The following is a 21356-nucleotide window of genomic DNA, read 5'->3' as shown; positions in this document are numbered from 1 at the left end:
TGGCTTGACTATTTGGAAGGTAATGTCACAAGGGTGTTTTATTGAGTATAATAATACTAATTACCTATGAATACATAAATTTGACAGAAAAGGTACAAAGGCTTGCTATTAAGATGTTTTATCAAGTAAATCACTGCTTTATCATTATGAATGCATAAAATTGTCCAAAAAAGGCACAAACCCTTCAGTAGTTATTGAGATAACAGCTTACTAGCAAAACTTTACCATGAATTTCTAAGTTGAAAAAGGGGAGAAAAATCAGCCTAAATGCAAGATAGAATTACGGATCTTTGTCAGTGACCTACAATTATGATCCTAAATGCATATGTGAAGTTTTAGATAAATATCTTTAATAGTTATTGAGATATGTAAAACTTGCATGTAAATATTACCCAAGAGACTAAGTAGAAAAGGGGATATGAATCAGCCTTAATGCAAGATAGAGTTATGGAACTTGGTCAGTGACATACAATTATGACCCTCCAATTATGACCCTAAGTGCATGTGTAAAGTTTCAAGTAAATATCTTTGAAGACCTTTAACCTTTAACCAAAATTTCTAAGTTTTAAAGGGGCAAATAATTCTTCAAATATTGCAGGCAGAGTTATGCAATTTTGCAAACTGATGTACATTGTAACTATAAAAAAGTATTTCAAATTTCAATTGAATATCTCAAGCAATAATTGAGAAATTTGACTTTACTAAAAAACTTTATCCAAAATTTCAAAGTTCCAAAGGGGCATAATTCTGTCAATATTGTAGGCAATGTTATCTTACTTGTCAATCTGATGTACCTTGTTACTATAAATAAGTATTGTAAGTTTCAATTGAATATCTCAAGCAATAATTGAGATATTTGACTTTACAAAAAAACTTTAACCAAAATTTCTAAGTTAAAAAGGGGCATAATTCTGTCAATATTATAGGCAGAGTTATCCAACTTGTCAATCTGATGTACCTTGTTACTATAAATAAGTATTGTAAAGTTCAATTGAATATCTCAAGCAATAATTGAGATATTTGACTTTACAAAAAAACTTTAACCAAAATTTCTAAGTTAAAAAGGGGTATAATTCTGTCAATATTGTAGGCAGAGTAATCAAACTTGTCAATCTGATGTACCTTGTTACTATAAATAAGTATTGTAAGTTTCAATTGAATATCTCAAGTAATAATTGAGATATTTGACTTTACACAAACCTTTAACCAACGCAGACGCCGGGGCGACTACAATAGCTCTCATATTCTTCGAATAGTCGAGCTAAAAACGCTAATCTTAATTTGTCGTAGCTTTCGGCCTTGTCGCCTTCTTTCAAGCACGTTTAATACTAAACATACAAATATAAACACACAAAACAAGGGAAGTGATTGAATGTCCTTAAGCGACGTCCGTCGTGGCGTTGTTTGTGGTCTGGCGCTTTATTCTTTAGTATTTACCTGATATGGTCTGTATGTTCATAATTTATTTTTCCAGAGTTTCTATTATCTTTTGGTATTGGTCATTCTCGTACAGTTTTGTCAATCCCATTATCGAAAAATCACTGACTGTGTGTTTAATTAATGCTGCTGAAGAATGCCTAATGCCAAAAGCTACAGCAAATTTAAATTAGCGTTTTTATTAACATATTATATATGGCAGGTTAGAGATTTTATTTTATGAATGGACCGCGTTAAAATGACGTCATTTTAGAAAGGAACTATGTGCTTAGGATGGCGTCATTTCGCCGTTGTTATTGAAGTTGTAAATTCATACGCTATTGTAAGAAAATTGTTATGGATGAAATGACATTAATTTCCATGAACAAATATCTTATTGAGGTAAACCATTTTAAATATGAAATAATATAGCAGAATATGCAAGAAAAATATATCTGACATATGTTTGCGGTTCGAATCAGAATATCCGTCCCACGGGAACCCGCCATAGGGCGGTACTTCGGCAAGTCTCGTTATACATGTGACGTAACCGCTAAAATTGTGACGCCTGAAAATAAGTACGGAAACAAAACCAGGCGCAATTCAGCTTATTATCAGGTACGGAAGCATTTATTTGTTGTTGTCGTGTTAGAATCGAAATAATATATCCAAATCAGTGATTTTATCGTTTGATAAAATCAAGGTTTGTCGTTCGGATGCGCATCATTATATCATTTTATATAATTCCTTGCATCCGAACTCCAACAGTATAAAAATCCTCCATTTTCGCATGTATTTGAAGTTGATGCATTTTGACTTCTCAATTTCTCTTTTGACAACATGCCTAGTAGAAACTTACTGTATGTGAAGAGGAAGGTGGATCTCAACTCAACTTTTAAAGGAACTCGATCACTAAGCCTTAAAACATAAAGTTTCAATTCCTCACAATTAAAGATCAACTGTGACATTTCAAACAGAGATATAAGTAAAATATAAATAAGATATATACTCAGACAAACATTGAAAATCAGTATGTTTCTGCTATTCTCAGTCTGATTTCTGTGAAAAGTGTTGCAACATTTTTCAATTTTTTTTTCACAATTAGAATAATTATTCTGGATAAACGGAGCGAGCTAATGATCTGAAATTGCGCACATAAGTTGTTGGTATAGACCTACATCAAATCGAGCAATAATCTCGAAAAATTATTTCCAGTCCCGTCATGTCAAAAAACCTCAGTGGAGTCCCTTTAATAAACGTCACAGGAGCAAGGGGGCTGTAAATGTGTAAATGTTCTAAACACAACAATAAAATCAAAATGTGCAAAGAAAAGGCAGATAAATAATTAAAGAAGCGTGTATACAGTATGATCCCTTTATTTCCAATGATTTTTTTTAATGTATTAAATTACATAAAAATGTGCCAGACCAAAAATAAGATATGAAAAATTCTTCTCCGGCTTCAAGTCAATGAACTGTGTTGTTGTTACCTCCCTTGGAATCATTTTCAACAATGGGATTTTTATTAGTGAAAACAAAACAAAAAAACTTCAAAACTTAATTTTTTTATACATTAAAAAGGTACAGATTTTTTTCTTTCAAGAAAATACTATTCCTTGAGAGTATTTATATATATCATATATTAATAGGTTAACTTCATAATAAAAGATTAAACTTATTAGGTAGATAGATACTTATATATGTATATAAAGATTACAATTGTGCAGTTAATTGCCAAGAAGCAGAAAAGAAAATGAGGTGTTGTCTTAAAGAGTAATATCATACTTTGAAATTAATACTTTAAAAATTTCCATTAATATAACATGTAGTGTTGTCCAATGAATATCGTCAAATTTTCAAAATTAACAGTAAAACAGTATAATTTTGTTGTCACAGATTTTTTTGTAAGGCAATTGTTCACCGAAAAAACAACAAATGCAATGCTGTGTACTTAACTGTTAGGGATTGGACAGAACATGTTGATGTAATCAATATTATACTAAAGTCATGAAAACTGTTGTAAAAGTTCTGCTTTTACTATCTGTCTACTTTTTAACTTAATAAAAAACACAACGTTCAGAGTACTCACTATTACAAAACCAACTATTTACAGAGGAAGAAAAAAACAACATATCTATCGAAAACAAATAGTAAACATAATTATAACTTTACATCAACGTTCCTAATTTCACTTAAGTGTATTTCAACATACTTATGTTGCAAATCTTCAAAATCAGAGTTACACGCAATGTTTTGAAAGCCACGTCTGTTTATTTCAAAATATATGTTACAAAGCGTAAGAAAGCAAATTCTATAACACCATTAGAAAGTACAGTCCAACCCCGTTTATTCGAAGTGCCTGGGACTGAATATTTACTTCGAATAATCGATGGGTTCGAATAATCGAAATCGGAATATTGTGATAGACGAAAACTACTCCAATCATAGCAAAACTACCTTTTACAACACACTTACTTCCTGTAATCAATTGAGAAAAATAAATATTTAAGAAAAGATGCGTAAAAATTATTGTATTGACATTGAAGACATAAATAATTGCATTTTATTCTACATTATGTATCGTTTCGTTTCGCGCAAAGCCTTGATAATGGCCGGTTTTTACAGCTAAACTCTGGTATTTTGGATTAGGATAGAGGCTCTCATGTAGCGTTACAATTAATGAAAAAAATGTTTTGGATGTCTTGACAAACTTATATATAGAAAATTATTGCTATCATCTTCAGGCAATAACAGTAACAAAATCGGACACGGTGCATTGCTTTTCATTTTCGGTAAACACAAAGAGTTATTATCATGATTGTCTAATTACACGCATGACTGTTGATATTTTTCACAAGTTGACCGGTCAGCGAGTGGATCTGCGCCAATAAGTCTGGCTTCGAATAATAATTAGGCTGGATTCGAATAATAGGTGTGAAATTTTTTCATAATTGTAAAATCGGGACCGAAATTTTACTTCGAAAAATAGGAGGTATTCGGATAATGCATTTCGAATAATACGCTCGTATTTATATTGATTTTTAATAGAGATAAAAACGGGACCGCCGACCTACTTCGGATAATGCCGGGTATTCGAATAAAGGGTTGTCGAATAACCGGGGTTGGACTGTAACAACAAACCATGGAAACAACAGTATAAATAACAACAAAAAAAGTAATATCAAAAGAAATAGCCCACTCTGCATTGATACAAGTAAAGTATTTAGATTTAATTCTTCACTGGATTTTTTTTGTTATTAAGATCAAGCTAAAGTTGTTAAGATAAGACCCTTGTAACACCTTTAATAACAAAACTCTACTGAAAGTCTTATCTTACATGAATACCTGCCATGAGGGTATACAAAAGTTTGGTATCATTTGTGCTTATAATAAACTTTTTTTACATCAAAAAACCTACCAACATGTCTGGACATAAACTTACTTTGTGCAAGGATGGTTTAAAATATTCTAAATTTTATGTATTATGAAGATGCAATACTATAAGTCCCCTTCCTTTTTGAACAACTTCTGTAATATCATAAATAGTATGTATGAATTTTATTTCAAATGTCATCATGAAACCACCATACCACCATGTGTTGAAACTTTGTCAACATATTAATAAAATTTTTTAGGACAAACATTTCAAGAGTGATATCACATATTGTTATAATTTGTATATTGTAAATGTCAAAATATACTATATTACAGCAAGATGGACTGTATGTAAAGAAAAAAAGAGAAAAGTAATTTATAAAGGTGTAGAAACAGGAACTTTTTCCAGCTGAAAAAAATACTGTGCAACATGCCATTTGATAGTAGAAGAGAACGTCAATTAATTTGAAATGCAGTCAACTAAAAATGTTCTCAACAAAAACCAACAATCCCATAATGTGTTTTATGAAGCAAATGTTTTAACTAATTTATCTATTCATTGTTAACGATGTGTAAAACAAACTTTGAAATTCAAATGTTTAATTAACTATGCAGGTATAACTTTCAAATGAATAATTCATAGCCTATTGAAATGAAATCTGCCTGTAATAAAAGTAGACTTTAGTTTAATGATTTTTCAAAAAGGTCATGATTTATTATACTGGTTTTCAATGCTCCCAGAAATTTCTATGCACACATGCAAACAATGAAGCTTTTATGATTCAAAATTTTAACCACAAGTGATGCATATAAAATTATATTGTTATGCAATCAATGAATGAAATATAAAGCCTTATTTTATATTTTCAACCCCTAAAAAGCAAAAAGCAAAATGCAAATGTACATGTGATACAATCATTAACCCATAAAGTGAGAAAAAAAGTAGTTCCAAAATAAATCCCCTCATTTACATATTCATACAGTAAAAGGTCAGAGGTTAGACTCTGAAGGTAATATGTTATAATTTGAAGGTCACAGTGGTGAAAGGTTACACTTTGAAGGTCAGTTGTTAAAAAAAATCATTATTTGAAGATCAGAATTTGTGTTTTGAAACTCAGATATTAAAGTCTGGAGGTCAGAGGTTATACTTTTAAGGTCAAATGTCACACTCTCAAATAAAAGGCAACTTTGACTCAAGCTTAGGCAAAACACGAAAAAGGAAAGAAATATCTAAACATTATGCCATTAAAAAAACTTACAAACAAAATAAACATAAGGGAATAATTCTAGAAAATTTACTAAAGCACTTTTTCTCAGCATATATGTAAGCTTTAATGCCTCTACCATTAGCTATAACAAACTTTTAGCAAAAAAAGAAATATAGTAATATTTATCCAAAAGAAATAATAAATGGGTAAAGCAGATTAAAATATTTACAACAAACAAAATTTGGTACCATGGTAACCAAACTTCCCAAAAACATATCAATTGCACATTGACAGAAATCACAGTTAAAAAGGGAAACAATATCATTCAGCAAACTTTCAAACATAACAACAAGGGAGGACACTATTTCATTCCTCGTAACAATCAACCAGAACTAATTACCTCCCTTAGTTCCAGAAATAGAAAATGACAAATGATAACCAGTATATCCCAATGATATACAATATCCCATAGAATTGTGATTTTATTTTTAATTTTCTAGCTAATCATCTGAATGGAAAGTATATTTACTGTTAATTAGTTTCAAATAAGAGCCTTAAGGATAACATTTCCAGTCTAGCCATTATTTAGACTGGTTATTTTTCACTTTTTGACTGGCTGTCTTTTTGTATTATTAGACTGGTTATTTTTCACTTTTCGACTTATCTTTTTTATTATTTAGACTAGTTATTTTTCACTTTTGGACTGGTTGTATTATTGCATTATTTAAACCGGTTATTTTTTTCACTTTTTGACTGGTTGCCTTTTGAATAATTAGTCTGGTTATTTTTCACTGTTTGACTGGTTGTCTTTTTTTATCTATTTAAATATCATGACACATCAGATATAAACTGAATTTTTTTTTAATGAAATAAACTTTATTCTTTTCTTTTCCTATTTCAATCTTTTGTTTTTCTATAATCTAATATTTTGTCAAAATGAAACTATTTTTATACCTTCTCAATACATTATCATGATTTTATTTACCTACAGTTTTAAAGTTTTAGTATGATTATAAGTCTTATTAAATTATAAAAAAAAACATGCAGTCAACAAGTATAATTATCAACAAAAGAACTTTAATTAGAAATGCTTGCAACATAAAAATTTCACAAATAGTTCAAAGAATTATAACATTTGATATGATACAATCATTTCTATTTCAAGTTGTTACTTTTTTCACCAAATTAAAATATCCTTTATTTCTGACAATTTTTTTTTTTTTTCATTTCTTAAGCAATTTTTTAGACTCAAGTAAAAGATGGTGTGAATTTCTGTATATAAATATTGTTTTAAAACTGAGTTCTGTAAATTTTAAAATTTGATGATTTTTCTTTTTTTTATATCACATAACATTGTCTAGAATAAAGGAGATTTATTTTTTTCCCACAATTTTTGCTTCGTCTGTTATGGCCGCCTGTTTAGTGCACCCCTGGGGAAGGTGGAGGTGGATTTCCAGGATCCTGTAAAACATGAAAAAAATACATTACAGCAATGTAAAGACAAAACATAGTATATGCATGATCATGAATGTTGCCGTGTAAAAATCCTGAAATTTAGAAAATAATTTTGTTTCTAGAGAGCACAAGGTTCTGTTACTTCAGGTAATTAAATTAAGACTGTATTGTATCAACCTTAAAGGGACTCCACTGAGGTTTAAAAGTCTAAAAACATAACATTTGAATTTCTTATATAAATGAGCTGGGGCACTTTAAACAGGAATATATGCAAAGATAGTTAAGAAATATACTTTGCAATATAATTGAAAATCGTATTTTTATTCTTTTTTTAGCCTAATTGGAGTGAAAAGCATTTAAACGCTTTTCAGTTTGGGTCAAGTTTTTACAATTTGAATAATTATTCTGGAAAAACGGTGTGCGCGAATGATCTAAAATTTTGCACAAAGATTAGTGGTCTAAACCTACATCAAATGGAACAATTATCTGGAAAAAATATTTTCAGTCCCATCATGTCAAAAAACCTCAGTGGAGTCCCTTTAAGCTCAGAAATTTTATTCCGTAGGCGCAGCAATTACTGAGGTCTACTGTCCTCAGTATTGCAAGTTTGAGACCTCAGTCACTCAGTGTCACAGTATGACAAATGATGAAAAGCAAAATTTACCTAATCAGACAGATATTTTTAAGCAAGAAAAGCACAAATGGACCTTTTTGCGCATTAATCAACACCTGAAGAAGCCTTTAGACTTATTTAATTCCTCCCTCTTCAGACTCAGACTTTAAATGAATACTCAAGGTAAATAATTCACTAGCAGGGCATAGAGTTCTATAGCGAAAAAAGAAAAAGTAATAATCAGTTATTTGTCATTCAGCATAAAATCTAACAATATTGAGAAGCATGCCCTTGGACTGCCTAGAATTTTGACCACTTAGTTATACCTGCGAATAGAAATATCACAGTATGCTACATGATTGTATATTACTTTATAATTTGTAGTTTGTGGTATATTTTCATATGCCTTTTTGTCTATACACCACAATTCATATTCACCACTTAAAGGGAGTTAACCCACTGAGAACTGATGGCCTTTTACAGTTTTATGCACATAAATGCTATTTAAATGGTATTTAGTGAAAGAAAAATCTTAAATCATTTACTATTATGACAGCATATAAATCCATCACATGGACAAACCAACAGCAAACTTTTACCATATTTAAATGGTATAAATAGTAAAAAAATAACAAAGAAAAAAAATTAAGTTCAACATAAACATGTACATCTTAGCTATATTTTCTTCCTGGTTGTTTAACTGGTTTAAATGTTATCTGTAGACACATCACCTGGCAGATAAGGACATTTTTGCTGCTTTATTAAAAAGGAAAAAAATAAATAAATAGAGGATATTCAAGTTTTTTCTATAAATGCAGGATTTATTCTCATGAAGTGGTATGCATAAGTGGCAGTAGCCACAAGTGAAATATGATAATTTTCATATCACATGATGAAAATGAATCCTGTGTTATAGAAAAAACTTGATGTTCTGTTGATAAAATACATTTTTTCTCTTTTTTGCCATCACTGTTAAACTTTCCCTTAAATTTTATATATTGGCTGAATTTAGCAGAAAAAAGCCTGGCAAGACACGAGTGAAAAAAAACAAAAAAAAATTTCACTGCAGTGAAAGTATGGGAAATATGCTTACTGCTGTGAAAATACGGAAAATGAAAATTCGCATTTTATTTCAACAAAATTTCCCAATATTTCATTTATAAGAATATGATAATTTAATTTGCATTTTATTTCAACAATATTTCTCAATATTTCATTTATACGAATATGATAAATATATTTACATTGTTTGCAGGTTTTGTGTCACCAAGGTTACGCAAATTTCGTGGTCTGAACAGGAAGAGAGCTGTTGCCATGACTAGCCAACCGAACAACATCAACATCATTGTGTTAAACCCACCATCAGGTGCTTGGTCCCCTCCTGGTACTACAATAAATATACGTACAACATCTACTTGATCAGAAAAGCATCACGTCACAAAGAATGTGTTAATTGTACAGAACTAAAATTCTTGAGTTATAATATTGGGCTATGTTTTTCGGCGAAGAAATGATTTACCCTAATAAACCTTATTCTCTTTTCCAAATATCCCTTCAAACAGTTTATATGAAGAAATTACAACTGCTTGTTGAAATCAAGAAGCCCATGCAGTTACTTTTTTTCAATTTTCAAAACAACCTGTGGCTTTCTGAAGGGGGGGGGGGAGGATATAGCATGATATCTCAGAAAAGGGGGAAAGGGTTAATTTGAAAATTTTGAAAATTCAAACAACTGGAATTAACCCACACATTTTATAAAATTTTCAATAATCATACAATCTAACATGCATGGTACATACATGAAGCATATGCTATCTTTTATGGCATCTTTCTGTCAATTAAATTAGTTGATATATATATTGTAAGAAAACTGCTGCTAAGTCATGGTTCTGTTAATGAATGTGCACAGGGCATTTCAAGGGAAAATATTAGCATTTTTAGATACCTATTTTGGGCTAAGGGAAACAGCCTTCTATTTTTCTATATTCATGTAATTCTACCCTGCCAGCTAGTGCAGATCAAGATCAGTCAGCTAATCTATTCCAACTAATCATAATCTGCACTCTTTGCTTTTAAATCAATTCTAGTTTACCTAAAAATGATGAATGGTTTTGTCCACAATGAAATATGGACAATTCTATTTAAATGGTATGGGTTAATGTAAAAACTTCGATAAAATTGATTTGGTCTCCATTCTAAAACACTTTGAATATGCCTTGACGTATCATTTCCTTAAAAAAACTGACAGATATTGGCTACCTGGTGTTTAAATGTGGCTATCATAAAATTGAAAATCAATACACAGTTGTTTTAACATGTATGAATACTGTCTGTATATGTAAATACATTCATAAATAAGCAATAACGCTCACAGGAACAGAACAGCTGTTAGTTTATCGATAAAAGTGACAAATGAACATTGATTTTATCATTATCAAGATAAAGCTTTGTCTATTATTTACCAAGGCATTTGAATATTCATCAATTTTGAATCAGTTTTCATTTTTTAAATAAATTATTAATATTGGAATATTCTAAGCAATGTAAAATATCATGTATAATGGGTTGCTTAACACAGTACTTCAACCCACACCATCATAAATCCGTATAAAAGGTCTGTGTTGCTGTAAAGTTGGAATTGTAACTAGCCGTTCAGTTAGCTCAATAGGTAAAGTGTTGGACTGTGAATCGAGTGACCTGGGTTTGATTCCGGGCCGGCACAGGTCACTTTCATTGCGATTGATCATGAAATCTTTTCTATGGTCATTCCCACTGTACCTCTGCTCTGGTATGTGCAGAAGTTTTAGTTCCTTGAGAAAGTGAAGGCAACTAGTACTGGTAAACTGCTTGATAACCTTCCCATGAACGATGGGGTGGCTGAACTGTGCTCTGGTGAATCCAATGTGGCTTATTGCCGTGTGATCCGGAGTGAAAAACCAAAGTTGGAATGATCCATTATTTCTCAGGAGATATCATTAATATCATAATGGTAAAATTGAACAACCAACAATTAAGTTGTGGTGGTGTTCGGATCACAGCAGTAAGCCACATTGAATTTACTAGGGCCCAGTCCAGCCACCGCATCGTTCCTCGGCATCCTGTCAAGCAGTGTCAAGCAGTGTAACAGTACTAGAGCCGTCACTTTCGCTAGGAACTGATAACTTATGTACATGCTACTCCAGAAGTACAGTACAAATTACCGAGGAAAGGATTTTATGAGCAATAACAACAAATAGGACCTGTGCTGTCTGAGAATCAAACCCTGGTCACCCTAATTCACAGTCCAACATCCTATCTATTCAACTAACTAGACGGCTCAACAGTTAAGTCTTGTCAGACTACAGAGATATGTGTACAGGTTGGCATAGTTCTATTCTATTGGCATACATTTAAGTAAGTCATCATTTGGAACGGTCTATCATTACTAAGGTCATAACTAAATGGTAAAATAACCAAATTGATACTTAAAGTTAGCCTGTGACAGCGAATCTGTAAGATGGCCAGGTTTTAAACTGTAGGTTCATGTATAGGGAAACCAATTTGTCCCAAACATTCAAATTGTTACACAATGTTCTCTTCATGTCTTCACTCTTTAATAAGTGTGATTGAATATCAGATATTTATGGTGATGATATAGAAGGTTCCCATTCACGTCTAAAATAATGTGCAATGTGACACACAATGTCTTTCTCCATCAATTAAGCTTCAGTGTACATGATGACCAGTGTACATGATGACCAGTGTACATGGTGATAATGATTAAAAACACCATATGTGTATAACTTTCATTTCTGTTAGGGTGACCAAAAACATGAATTGCCCTTCAACTATACTCCCCCCTCCCACCGTTCCTCACACTAGAGATGAGAAATGAGATAAATAGAGATGAGAAATGAGATAAATTACTCACATTCGTTGAAGCATTGTGTATCTGTGCAGGCATCTTGTGAATTCCTCAGCTGTAAAAATAATAAAATAACATATATAAATAAAAATATTAATTACAATTTCACTCGTTTTCTATGCAACTATTAAATACCAAAATAATTTCTGAAGATATCTTATTGTTATTGTAATATTCATTGCTAAAATGAAAAAAAAAAAATTTAAAGAGATTATTTCTTGCAGATTGGCAAAATAACAACTTTTTCCTGGCCAGTGAGAAAATAGCATATAAATAATCTCCTTATCTTCAATGACAATTTGTTTATTTTGTTTGTTTAATTGGGTTTTACGTCACACCGACCTGTTATAGATCATATTGCGATGTTTCAGCTTTACTGGCGGAGGAAGCTTGAATTAATTCAAACACGAACAATCACCCGAGTAGAACCACTGACGTTTCGTAAGCTAAATTGAGCTGGGCAGCTTCCTAACATGAAATTATCCAAAGTCCCTGTCAAGATTCGAACCTACAGAGGTGAGGGGCAAGTGGTTTGAAGTCAACGAACTTAACCACTTGGGCAAGGATGCCTTCAATGACAAAGTAATGTCATAATTTCCTCTACTGAATGTTAGAAAATAACATGATAGTTTCCCCATCTACAGTGCGAAAATAACATGATAATTTCCCAATAAATCTACAGTGCCAAAATAACATGGTAATTTCCCAATACATTGTACATGACAAAATAACATGGTAATTTCCCAATACATGTAAATTTACAGTGCCAAAAAATAACCTAATAATATACCCAGTCTACACTGACAGATAAATAGAATGATTTTCCCATATTCAGTGAAAAAGTAAAACAGATACAATTTATTCAGAACTTTGGCATGACAAAATAGCATCAGAATATTCAGTTAATACAGAGTTCCAGATAACGTGCGTATCGGCGTATTTTACGCTTCAAAATCAACTAAAAACACAGAAGGATACCAATTTGTTGCCTTCATTTACGCACGCTGTAAATTAATTACGCAAAGAATGAAAATTTGAAGCGTTTTTGGTGTGTACTTTCATTTTCGAAACAGCTGATATTCCGCTTTCGTTTAACACTCAGTTGACTGTGTATCTTTTCTCCAACTAATACCCGTCAAGATACTTTCAACTATTTTTCTCCCTGTAAACCAGTCTAATTATCTTTATTGTTTAGGTGCTTGATAAAATATATTGTTCTATTTTCTTTATAATTGCACATGTAGTGCGGCTAATCAAATTGACATTTTTTTAACACAACTGGGTTGCTGGCGAAACTATTGTAAACCCTAGTGTATTAAAATGAAAAGAGCTCAAGTTAATGTGAATCATAATATTTATGAATGGAGGCGCCGTAAACATACAGGAATCGGCAATTGATTATCTGCATTGGTTATGTCATTATGTCATTGTCGCCGATTATTGAGTGTAAACAATATAAATATGCACCTGAAAGGCCTTTCAACTGAAATGAAATTCATACTGAATATCTGCTACAGTAAATTTCACATGGTCTTTCAGGGAAATAAATAAAAGATGTTTATTTTGATATTTCCCCTTAATTATCTAAGATATTTTCAAAGAATCAAATTATTTTTAACAAAGGTGAACCGTGTTGTACACATCTTTCATTCTGTTCGCTTCTAATGAAAAATGAAATACCACTAAATCTGTTGAATGCTATTTTAGACTTGTAGAGATTACAATGGACCAAACTTAGTGACTAAGAAATTTTTTTTTCAAATGTATATGAAGAGAAAGATTTATGTAATAAACTTAGTTAGAGAATGGTGTGTTAATTTTAATGTAATAAAAGTTTGGTTCATTAAAAAAAGGGTATGTCCTTTAATTTTACTATGTAGATTTTTGATCTATTTAAATTTACCCCCACATTCTGAAAAGTGGGGGTAATTACCCCGAGTGTCAAAAAAAATATCTGGAACTCTGGTTAATATGACAAAATAATAGGAATTTACCACTAATATGGACAGTGGACACAAAGGGAGCCCACAGGGATATATAAATGGTTACTTGGTCTTGGAATTGGCCAAGATATGAAATTTAACAATGAAAACAAAAAATATTATGAAATTTTTTTATGAAAGATTATAAAATTAAATAATTATTGAAGTTTTGAAATTCACATACAAATAAATACTTAGTAAAAAAACATTTTTATAACATTTCTACTTATATACACCTTGGTTTAAACAATATCTTTTTAAGCTCAATTGCGAAACATAGCAACTTATATTAATTAACTATTCGAGTCCGGTTCCTGGAACCAACCAGTACTGTGTCATATGAAAAAGAACAAGAAGCTGTCGGTTTTTGACAGCAACGCTGGACTATTCTTAGTGCTTTGATAGTAAAAAAAAAATGCTTGAATACAGTTACCTCCTGCTGTTTACAGGTTGGGGTAATGGATGGTGAAACAAGTGTGGTCAAAGTTTCAAGCCATATGTCATGGACTTTGAAAATATTTGAATCTATTAAAAAACTTTAACGTAAATTCTAAGTCGAAAAAGGGGCATAATTCTGTCAAAATGCTTGATACAGTTACCTCCTCCTGTTTACAGGTTGGGGTAATGATGGTGAACAAGTGTGCAAAGTTTCAAAGCTATATGTCAATGGCCTTTGAAAATATTAAAACTATTACAAAAACTTTAACATAAGTGGTTACGCCGACGCAGACGCTGACACTGACGCCGACGCTCGGGTGACTACAATAGCTCTACTTATTCTTATCGAATAGTCGAGCTAAAAATGGTTGTAACCCCAGTAGGGCTCGAACCCATGATCCCTGGGTTGAGAGGCAGAGACTATAACCACTTTGTCACCACTCCCCTTTAATACACTTATTAACTGATAACATTTACTCAGGAGAACACATCCACTTTGAAAATTTATAGAAATGCAAACTCCTCACAGTGATTACCTCCCGTGGCAAACGTCACATGATGATGAAAGTCACATGACATTACATCGAAATTCAAATGTAAAATATCACCAGTTATATATGGAAAATCAAACGTCATTTTTTTTCTTTCTGTTTTTTTTCTAACTTTTTGTAAAACCAAAAAAGTTATCAAGCCTTCAAAATAATGAAAAATAAAATTCAAAAGCTAAAAAATATTAACATAAATTCAAAAGCTAAAAAATATTAAATAACAAAATATTGTTGAAATAATTTGTGGTGGCAGAGATCTCTGAACTGATAAGGGGAGATCACTGCGTAGGAGATTGATAGAAATGGTGAACATTTGCAGGGCAATAAAGAAATAAGGAACATTTGCAGGAAAATAAAGAAAAAAAGAACATTAATTTTGCAGGGCAATTATAAATGAAATAAGGAACATTTGCAGGGCAATAATGAAATAAGGAACATTTGCAGGGCAATAATTAAATAAGGAACATTTGCAGGGCAACAAAGAAATAGGGAATATTTGCAGGGCAATAATGAAATAAGGAACATTTGCAGGGCAATAAAGAAATATGGAACATTTGCAGGGCAATAAAAAACTTCATTACCAGATTCATCAATCTCTGCATGGCATTTTCATGGCTCCATACACATTCGCAGGGGTCAAACCCATCTGCCATTGTTGCTACTGTAAATACTGTTACTGCTGAAAGCAAAAGAAAGAAAAGTCAAAGATGATCAATCACATAGTCTTTAAACTTTAATGTACTGGAACCGAATGTGATGAATGAACTCTCTTTCAGTTCTAAAGAAGTCATTTCAATTGTTTCAGTAAAAAATACACTTTTACAGTCTTTATATTGTCTCCATAGTCTATCAATATTTACTGATCTAGAGACCAAATAAGACTGTGGATCAGCCATATTCATTTTATTAAAAAGTTATCACAGAATTGATTTTTTTCACAATGAGGACATATCATGTCCATAGAAGAAATAGTTTATAATACAAATTTAAAATGAATCACTGGTATTATTATACATTCAGAGGGGTATTGAATGAATTTTTGATTTAAACAAGTAACAAGATGTGATTTTTGAAGAACTGAAAGATGTTCTCTGATTTGAACCATTTAAATTGATTAAAACAAGCAACAGTGTTGCCGATAAATTTTCTTTGCGTAAAAATGACAGTTAAAATTAGGTGTTATGGTTACGAGGTAGGAAAAAGTAATATACATGTCTGTATACCATCACAGATATATATACAATGGATAGGAAGCTCCGAAAATCAAAGATAGTCAGATTCAGACCCACAATCCTTTGTCACTTCGATGATAATTGGGTTTTCCACGCTTAACTCAGATTTTCGCGCTCTCGTTAAACTTCGGCAATATCAGTGAACTTTTGTTTTCATAGCCGACATGGATTTTTATCAGAAAAATATTTGTAATGAAAAGTGTGTATTGAACGTTTTACGATTAATAACTATTGCTTCCTATATAAGCAGAAAATGTTTCGTCTTTCTTGCAGATGTACTGTACCTCAGGGAATTCAATATGGCGGTATTTTGGCTACTTTTACCCAGGATGCATCAAATCTCGGAAAATCCTGCGACATATCATAACTTATGTGAACTCAATTTCGCCGATACTGAATTTAACTGTGTGACATCACAGTTTCTCCTCCATGTATATTTAGCTCTATGACACCATTAATTAGGCTAGGGAATAAGTTGACCAAGACACTTGTTGACAAAAATGTAGCTAAAGATACTTCAGAGAACAGGTTTCATAGTACTGCTAGACCTGTTCGCTGAAGCCAATCCCGTATCGAAAGTCAACAAGACCTGTGACATATTTATGTCATGCTGTAATTCAATCAATTTGCATTATCTGGACAAAAGCTATTTTAATACAGGTAGTTAGATATATTTTGTACTCTTCAGTCTATATTTTTGAACAGAGAAGGTTAGATTGATGAAACAATGTCTTAAAGTGTATCAGTGCATTTACATTTCTTAAAATTCGTTGCCATTACTGCCGTAATCATCACGTGACTTGCGAGAATAAAGGTTCGGATACCTTTACATGACATGTGACCCATTGAATGCTATTTTTAATTGAAAACATGGCTTTGCAATTATGAATAACGGAGAATTTATTCACTAACAGACATTGTACCAAAAGCATGTTGGATTCATATTGTTTGGAGTGATGATTCATGAATTATTTTTTCTGTATTTATTTAAAATTGTACAGTACTAAAAAGAGTATATGGTCGGTTACTAAAAATAGATGCTAGAATTCCCAAAACATGAAGTCCCGCGAGATTTCATTTGAAAGCAGACTCCATATTGGTAAACAATCTCTACATATTTCCCTAACAAATAGTTGGGTAAACAATGTCATTGAAGTTTCATTAAAAAACTAGAAATGTGTCCATAGGACACGGATGCCCCCACACGCCACTGTTCTGTCAATCTTATGACTCTTGGTCAAATATTTTTTGGACTACATGTGCCACAAGTTGAAAACTAAAAATCAACAAAGGGCCATAATTCTGTTAAATTTATTCGCAGCAAAAATTCCTTCCTTTACTACCATCTACACATTAAGGTTGTTAATCCCTGTAAGTTTAAGCAAAATCTGCCATCCGGTTTAAGAGGAGTTGCGTTCACAAAATTTCTACATAGTATATAGTGAAAAAATCAACAAAGGGCCATAATTCTGTTAAATTTGGTCGCAGCAAAAATTCCTTCCTTTACTACCATCTACACATTAAGGTTGTTCATCCCTGTAAGTTTAAGCAAAATCTGCCATCCGGTTAAAGAGGAGTTGCGTTCACAAAATTTCTACATAGTATCAAGTGAAAAAATCAACAAAGGGCCATAATTCTGTTAAATTTGGTCGCAGCGAAAATTCCTTCCTTTACTACCATCTACACATTAAGGTTGTTCATCCCTGTAAGTTTAAACAAAATCTGCCATCCGGTTTAAGAGGAGTTGCGTTCACAAGATTTCGGGACGGACGGACGGACAAGTGCAACGCTATATGCTCCCACATTGTGGCGGCATAAAAAAACATGAATTGATTTAAAATTGATTTGTTTATCAAATGGTATTTTTATTTCACCTAGGGATTAAACGATGATCGAGTTTAATCGATAATTGATGGTTTATAGGACCGTTTAGCGATGATCGAATACAAAGTTCAATAATCGATCATCGGTTATTTATCTTCCTGCTGTTACTTAAGTGACTCACTGTATTATAACAACACTTTAAATTAAAGCCAGCTTTGGTTTACCCAATAATTTTCATTAAAATGAATGAGAAAGCATACTGGTGACCATGAGGTTAAAAGTTGTCAGTGAGGCATTCTAGTTTACAGACATACTATGCTCAAATTTGAAATTAGAAAATTGCTACACAGTCTATTTGTAAATATGAAATAAACATGTTAAATTGTTTTGACTTCAAACAAAGAAGATAAGTATAAAATTATTCTACACACTAAACTAAAGATGGTTACAATATAAATATATAGTGTCATTAAAAAAACCTGGCATTTTTATTAATGACCAACTTCTCTTGCTCCCATACATAGATATAATGAATTTATTTTATTAAAATATTTTACTCAAGGATGAACATAATGCCACAAATTATTCACGGATAATGCCACGGAAGAGCTATGGTCTAATCGTTCACGGATTACTACGGAAAAGTAAAAATCCGTAGTCTGCTACGGTTCCAGTACGGAAACACAATGGTATGAGTAAGGAGTTTGACGGATTTACCGCCAAAATGTGGGTAAAAGCCCCGGAGAGACACGGACCGACACGAATCAGGACGGACTAACTACGGATTCACTACGGTCTGCTACAGTATTAGCCCAGGTTAGTACGAATAAGTACGGTCTTACACGGAGAAGAACGAACCGCCACGGACCTATAATATCCGTCCACAACCTCTTGCATGCTCATTTTCAAAATGTATCACAAGAAAAATAAAACATATAGAAAACGAATTGCAGAGTTCAATGATTCTGGCGGAGAGGATTCGGCCTCATCGCGTCTGACCCCCTAGTCATATCAGGTCCGATTCTAGTGAAATTCTTGTAGGACCCCGGATCCTCAGCAACAAGTTCGGATATGAGAGCCGCTCATACTGGCCATGAAGGGGGCTTCGTAAAAGCTAATCTCTAGTCCACCAACTCCTCTGTCTGCTCTTACCTGATTAAATATGTAATTATTAATGAAGAATGTTAATCAATACTGCTTCTCTTTTGATTTTGAAATTGGCTTTTCATTTTAAAATTACATTAATTATCGCGAATGTTTATGTTTAAAGAATATGTAAAAAGCTTGTTAATTAATCTTATTATCACTTGAGGGCCAGCGTTCGAGGCTTATGAATCACTTCGTATTATGTAAATATTTTCTCCAATCACACGATCCAATGTTTTGTAAAATGTAACCTTAAATGTTATTCTATTACTTATGCATTGTAGTACGATATTTATTTTTTACAACTCTCTGCATGTCATCAAGCAGATCGACCACTGCCTCCGCATTCTGAGCCATTTCAATATACAGTTGCAGCCAGTTAATGGCACATATCTTTTATTGAATGTTCATGGTAATGTTCACAACATGAAAACGCAAATATGTCTGTTTTTAACAAGAAGGTAGTATCCATACACTTGAAAATGTGCATGATACTCAATTTATACGTACTAAACAGTGGTAGACAGTCGTACCATTCCCTACTGTTTCGTTTTTGTGCATGTTCAAAAATTGTCAAGGATCACTACAGATATACAAGGACTACTACAATTGATTACGGTTACAATACGGAGAGCTACAGACCAGTACAGGTAGCTACAGATGATGCCGGAATTAATCCGTGGCTCTTCCGTGGTCGTCTTCCGTGAATATGTGACCGGGGTATAAGCATGAGTAACTAGTTTATTTCAGTTTATTAAGTGGTAGTTACACAAAATATAGAATATTAATGGAATTCTTATAAATATTAAAGCATGATATGTGCATTGTTCATATTTACTTTGTTATCATAAATGTTTCGATTATATAATGGATGATTGATCGAAAAAGGTTGTTCGATTATTTTCGATGATCGATTATGATCTTTGTCCGTTTATTTAAAGAAACCCTAATTTCACCCCAAATTGATTAATAGTAGGCTTTTAAAATGCACTACATGCGAACAGCCAAAATTCTGGAACCCTTTGCAAATAGGGTTGACCCATAACTTTACTGTCGCACAACGTCAAAATAAAACAACATATACAGTAAAGTTATGTAAGCTAGAACTAACAAAAATGGTGACAAGTTGAACACAGGACGAGTGGACAAAGGGACCAGTTGACTCCTTATCAACACTTACCTTATAAATATAATAACAAACTAACCATGTTTTTGAAAAGCATACGATCTACTTGTTAGTTGGCAGACTTGTATACATTTGTTCCTTCTGCATAAGGCATATATATGCAGTAGGAACAAATAGATACACGTCTGCCAACTGACAAGAATATCATATGCTTTTTAATTATGTTCAAAAACATGGTTAGTTTGTAATTAAAGGGGACCACATTCACAACAATAAAAATAAACTGTTCTGAAACCGTATCACTGAAAATTTTAAAAGTTCACGACTGTTTAAAAATAAAAACAACACATCTTTGCATTAATCTGGGTCAGAAAATGTCCGAACATTTTACAGTAAATTTATAAATATACAAATGAATTTCATCAGCAGCGACCATTTTTTATACAGAGTAAACTCCATTAGAATGAATATGAGCAGAAAATCAGCAATACCTTGCGAAATAGATTTGATATACGCTTCCTAAATCTTGTCTAAACCTTGTTTACAAACATAGGGACACGTAATGATTTGGCAAGTGCCCGTACGAAAAGTATGGATCCTATGTTCAGCCTTGGGTTTTAGACTAAAGCCGAGTACCAATTTTAGGGCCTGTCTAAAACGCGGACGTCTTTGGCGTACAATATAAGCATATGAGGATAACGCTGCGTCGATATAGATATTGTATGATATATAGTGTAGAATGATTGATGATTAAACGGGAATTGGTTAAGTTTATAAAAATATTGACGTATAATTGACTTTTATAAGTTAATATTTTAAAATTATAAGTTTTATGTAAAACAAAGACAACAAGCGAAAATCAGTAAATATGAGAGATTATATTAATATTAGTCAAAATATATTGACGTGCCAAAGCTTGATTCTGAGATATTTTCGTTCTGGGGCAGAATCTCGCTTTAAATTTCACCACAGAAAAGGTACTTTTTATGTTGTACGTAGAGGCGAGATATTGCCCAGACACGAAAATAGCACAATATCTCGTCGCGCAGTACAATTAGTTGGACTAATATTAATATTTACCAAGGATCAC

At 32.3% G+C, this 21356-nt stretch overlaps 1 protein-coding gene across 2 annotated transcripts; it reads right to left on the bottom strand.

Annotated features, from left to right (window-relative positions):
- Positions 1–2776: 2776 nt before the first annotated feature.
- LOC132727055 (small integral membrane protein 14-like) lies at positions 2777–20913 on the bottom strand. Of its 2 annotated transcripts, XR_009625285.1 has the most exons (6): positions 20758–20913; positions 15520–15617; positions 11977–12025; positions 9311–9453; positions 6659–7459; positions 2777–6614 (listed from the first exon to the last, which is right to left on the bottom strand). XR_009625285.1 is itself a non-coding variant. In XM_060712468.1 (5 exons), exons 2-5 carry the CDS (start codon positions 15589–15591, stop codon positions 7418–7420), a joined length of 306 nt encoding a protein of 101 aa, XP_060568451.1. In that variant the 5' UTR covers positions 15592–15617; positions 20758–20913; the 3' UTR covers positions 2777–7417. The 2 variants fall into 2 exon arrangements, 1 of the variants encoding a protein (XP_060568451.1); XM_060712468.1 differs by having other exon boundaries at positions 2777–7459.
- Positions 20914–21356: the final 443 nt, after the last annotated feature.

This window comes from Ruditapes philippinarum, unplaced genomic scaffold (genome assembly GCF_026571515.1).
Source record: "Ruditapes philippinarum isolate M1 unplaced genomic scaffold, ASM2657151v2 ctg2177_1_1_1_1, whole genome shotgun sequence".
Taxonomy (NCBI): domain Eukaryota; kingdom Metazoa; phylum Mollusca; class Bivalvia; order Venerida; family Veneridae; genus Ruditapes; species Ruditapes philippinarum.
Note: the sequence above shows the minus strand (reverse complement) of the source record. Positions and strands in the feature narration are given on the sequence as shown.

Coding starts and splice junctions, on each gene's coding strand:
- LOC132727055 (XM_060712468.1), bottom strand. CDS start 15,591: ATGGCAGATGGGTTTGACCCCTGCGAATGTGTATGGAGCCATGAAAAT. Junction 9,454..11,976: donor TACACAATGCTTCAACGAAT/GTGAGTAATTTA, acceptor TATTTATTGTAG/TACCAGGAGGGGACCAAGCA. Junction 7,460..9,310: donor ACACAAAACCTGCAAACAAT/GTAAATATATTT, acceptor CATGTTTTACAG/GATCCTGGAAATCCACCTCC.